Genomic DNA, 4,869 nt, shown 5'->3' with positions numbered 1-4,869 from the left:
TTCGAAGTAGTTATAGAAATGACCTCCGCATCCGTCCTTCACGGCTGAGACTGTCAGCTCATGCTTGTTTTGGTTGTGCGCGCCTTCCCCTCATTGTTATTTCTATAACTTCGAACCTTCCAAGTTGGAAGGCTGTTGGAGCGTGCACACAAAACGTGCTACCTCCGAGTGGCAGTTAGTTACAGAACGTCGGTACCGTTGGTCAGTGTGGTGCAATGGTATCGCATGAGCTGATTGTCAAGTAACTGGTGGTGTAAGTGGACATTTTTGCGTAACTTTTAGCACGTTGGTCCTTTTTCTTCCAAAATGGAAACTTTGGTGCGTATATTTTCCCTGTCCCTGTCTTTTTTATCTCAGGATTTGGATAATAAATGTTCAAGTTGTTGATCACGTGACAATCTGTGAATACCATTGTCACAGTGCTGGCGAGTGCCAAGCAATTTGTTGTTCAAAAACTGTCAAATGCGCTCCTGAATGGACGAGCAGGGCAGTAAATTGCTTCCGCAGGGCCTTGGGACAAGGCCTTAGCCTCAATAAAGGCCATGTGTGTGTGTGTGTTGTGTGTGTGTGTGTGCGTGCGTGCGTGCGTGCGTGCGTGCGTGCGTGCGTGTGTGTGTGTGTGTGTGTGTGTGTGTGTGTCTGTGTCTGTGTGTGTGGGTGTGTGTGTGTGAGAGAGAGAGAGAGAGAGAGAGAGAGAGAGAGAGAGAGAGAGAGAGAGAGACAGAGAGAGAGAGAGAGAGAGAGAGAGAGAGAGAGAGAGAGAGAGAGAGAGAGAGAGAGAGAGAGAGAGAGAGAGAGAGAGAGAGAGAGAGAGAGAGAGAGAGAGAGAGAGAGAGAGAGAGAGAGAGAGAGAGAGAGAGAGAGAGAGAGAGAGAGAGAGAGAGAGAGAGAGAGAGAGAGAGAGAGAGAGAGAGAGAGAGAGAGAGACGGAGAGAGAGAGAGAGAGACGGAGAGAGAGACGGAGAGAGAGACGGAGAGAGAGACGGAGAGAGAGACGGAGAGAGAGACGGAGAGAGAGACGGAGAGAGAGACGGAGAGAGAGACGGAGAGAGAGACGGAGAGAGAGACGGAGAGAGAGACGGAGAGAGAGACGGAGAGAGAGACGGAGAGAGAGACGGAGAGAGAGACGGAGAGAGAGACGGAGAGAGAGACGGAGAGAGAGACGGAGAGAGAGACGGAGAGAGAGACGGAGAGAGAGACGGAGAGAGAGACGGAGAGAGAGACGGAGAGAGAGACTGAGATTAGAGAGGTTTTGCATTCCGAATTTCGGAATGATTTTCGACTGTGCTTTTCCGAAAAAAGCGCGTGCCGAAAAACGGCATTTTCAGTGTTTTGCATTCCGAAAATCTGATTCGAATTCGTTTCCAAGGGTTGCCATGCAAAACAAAATGGAGAGCGTCGAAGGGGTTTAGCAGGATCAAATCCATGTGCGCAGGTCAAGCTGCAGTTTGAAGACAAGGACGGACTGATGGTGGACCAAGTGATCCAACACTGAGCTGAAGACGAGGTTGGCGAGCTACTGTCTTGTACTGTCAGTAGGCACCATGGCAAAGGAAGATAGAGTGTGATGGAGTGTGAGAAGATTAGTCAACATGGCGAGATCAGCGAGACCAGCAAAAACCAGGAAAAATCAAAACTACATACGTGGAAAAAATTCAAATAATCGAGAGCAGCAGAAAGCAAAAATAATACAAACATAAAAATACACTTTTTGTATTCAAATATGCACTCCCAAACAGGAAAGAGCCGAAAATCCATTTTCGGAAAACCGTGCACTTTCGCCACCACACTTCCGAAAGTTCGACTACTTTTTCGACTGCTGCCGCCACATTCCGAAAATAATTCCGAAATTCGGAATGCAAAACCTCTCTATTGACGGAGACTGAGATTGACGGAGACTGGAGAGAGAGTGTTTGCCTGGGCACTTAGATCTGTACATTGGTCACGTGACCTGCAATGCTGCTGCTTCCAACAGGAGCACGAGTACGAGCGTACCAGGATGTTCAAATTGGAGAAACAAACAACAGTCTACGGTACCGTACGTTCTGTACGGCATGGACATGTGCGTACTACGAGCGCCCGGTGTTAAGTGTACGGTACGGGATTGGTGCGTACATGACTGGAAATGACTGGAAATATTGATTATATAAACGAAAGCAAAAGTGGTTGACCCGGCATCGTCATCAGCAGCCACTTCTTCGTCATCAGCAGCATCATCAGCATCTTCAGCAAGAAGCATCATCAGCATCACCATGGCCGGTTGCACAAAAGAAAGTCTCCCATCTCTGCAAACCAACTACAAACCGCTAGGCAAAGAGATCAAAGTCAAGGACTTGGATGCGTACTTGGTCGGCCAGGGTACCAGAGCACTGATTCTAGCCTATGACATTTTTGGCTTTGGTGTCTCGAACAGCAGAGCAAGAGCTTTCTGTGACCAGCTGGCTAATGAAGGGTTTCTGGTGCTCATGCCTGACTTCTTCCGAGGCACAGCATGGCCGGCGGGCAAACCGGTCGATGACGGCATGGTGACTTGGCTTCAAACCATTCCAGACACCCAACTCATTGACGACGTCCACTCCAAGATCATCCCGTATCTTCACCTACAGCACAGTGTCAAGTCCATCGGCATGGCTGGCGTCTGCTGGGGCGGCTGGCTGGTTCAGAGAGTGTCGTCTGTAGTCGGTGCGCTGTCTTGTGGCGTGTCCTACCACCCCAGCTTGCAAATGGAGGAGACAGTCTATGGCGGTAGCGTCGACAAGATTTTGAGCGATGTCAAGTGCCCGCAGCTCCTCATGCCCACCGGGAACGATCCGAAAATGGCGCAGGAAGGTGGTCAGGTGATCACAAAGCTGAAAGGCTCAGACATTGAGCGTGTGCGCGACGGCAGCCACATCCACGCCTTCCCCGACATGGTGCACGGCTTCATGATGAAGGCGACGGTGGATATTAGTGACGAGAAGGTAATTCGTGACGCCACTTTAGCGTTCCGTCTGTCCGTTGACCACTTCAACAAGTACCTGGTGGAGGAGCCTAGTCATGAATATGTTGCTCCATCGGTCGCAACTATTCACACACCCCAGCTAGTCCAAGTCTAAAACTCCACTGAAGAAAGTCTCTATTTGTTACTGTCGTTACTTGAACATATTTCTAGGTTCTGGCATTCCTGTTACTCTTTGTATCATTATGATATAATTACTACTCTCCGTTTAACCAAGAGTCCATAAACACTTTTGGTCTAACTTATAATCTTCTTAGTGTGTCTATAATAGAATTATTATCTCTCCTATCGCACCGAAACTCTATTCCCTATTAAATTTTGCAGTGAAGCGAGTTGCGCGAGTTTGGTCCTGTCACCATGACAGTGAGTTTGGTCCTGTCACCATGACAGTGAGTTTGGTCCTGTCACCATGACAGTGAGTTTGGTCCTGTCACCGTGACAGTGAGTTTGGTCCTGTCACCATGACAGTGAGTTTGGTCCTGTCACCATGACAGTGAATGGGGTGTCACCATGACAGTGGTATTACGGCTATGCTAGTGTGTACGTATCAATCTCTTTAACAAATAATCCTTTCTCTCTTCGAAGTATCCTAGACCATGCCTATTCCTGATAGCAGTAAATTGAAGTTCTGAGGGACGATTCAGCTCCTCAAATACTCAGTACAGGTATGTTGGTTGGATCCGCCTGCCTCACCGATACGAGTGTCTTGGTGCACTCCAAAGGTAAATTTAGTCCGGGTGTATGGCGTGTGGCGTGCATCTGCCACCGATTTCTAGGTCATAGTATTTATAGTATTTATTCACATTTCTCTAGGGCAGTCTCCTTACGGGGTACCCTACCCAATCTAGGATTGCGATACGAAATTGATTTGGTGAAGCATCTTTCTCTTGATCGTTGTCCACTATACTCGTCTCGTCCAAGTTCATCACCTCCATGGTATTATTATTATTATGAAAATGACCGAAGGCAATATGCCTATCGAGGGGTTCATTTTGTTGATGATCATTTGATTCTAAGAACAGTACATGATAGGGCACCCGTACTTACAGTTGATGGAAATTGCATCACAGTTACTTTGAATTAGTTGTCTCCGCATCACTTGTTTAACCGGCGCTGGAGATATGGCGTCCTGGTCATCATGCGTGACCTCAGTCTCTTCCTCTCGCGGAGACCTTTCCAGGAAGCCCAGGATTGTGAAGATCGAGTGAGTAGAACTGAAGTTACATCCCAAACAACATGAAAATATGCAGAATTTTGAAATTTCCAATCGGCTCTCAAAGGGTTAACTTAAGCTTAAACAGGGTGTGCGAGACATCCCCTGCGCAACATCTCCTGCGTCAAACATTGGCTAAGAAAACAGGACGAAAGTGTCGCGTCAGATATCTGCTTCACTGGAAAACAGAGGGTACACGAGTACAGTGTTCGCGACTCGCGAGTATATCTGTCGCCTATTTTCTGCTTCTCCTCCGCCATTGGTGGACGAGGAACACAGTACTTTCAGCCAGTGTTTCTGATCGTCAACCGGCTTTCAAAAAGACATTTCGAAAGGCAGGAAAAGACGATAGCGATCAAACAGAGCCTGGTACACAGCGATCCTCGTACCGGTACACGAAGCAGATCCGATCAACACGCGCAGTGCAAGCATTCAACAACCTGAGTTGCTGGCAGCAAAATGGATACCAGTATCGCAAAACGCATAGTCTCCAAACCTCAAAGAGAGAAAGGAATTTTCAAGGAGATTGATGGAGGCACGATGGCGTAGACGCAGTACCAATGTATGGTGAGAAGACCAACGGGCAGCAGCTCGCTACATTGCACTTAAAGACAAGATAGATCTTGGTGCCATAAAAAAAAGGAAATTATCGTGTCCG

At 47.9% G+C, this 4,869-nt stretch overlaps 1 protein-coding gene across 1 annotated transcript; it reads left to right on the top strand.

Moving 5' to 3' along the window:
• The first annotated feature begins 2,252 nt into the window (after positions 1-2,252).
• LOC135821544 (uncharacterized) lies at positions 2,253-3,095 on the top strand. Its single transcript, XM_065334541.1, has one exon. The coding sequence runs from the start codon at positions 2,253-2,255 to the stop codon at positions 3,093-3,095; it is 843 nt and encodes a 280-aa protein (XP_065190613.1).
• Positions 3,096-4,869: the final 1,774 nt, after the last annotated feature.

The sequence above is a fragment of the Sycon ciliatum genome, chromosome 7, assembly GCF_964019385.1.
Source record: "Sycon ciliatum chromosome 7, ocSycCili1.1, whole genome shotgun sequence".
Lineage (NCBI taxonomy): Eukaryota > Metazoa > Porifera > Calcarea > Leucosolenida > Sycettidae > Sycon > Sycon ciliatum.
This window is presented reverse-complemented; position numbering and strand designations above follow the sequence as displayed.

What these genes read in the sequence shown, in the direction of transcription:
- LOC135821544 (XM_065334541.1), top strand. Translation starts at nt 2,253, where the DNA reads ATGGCCGGTTGCACAAAAGAAAGTCTCCCATCTCTGCAAACCAACTAC.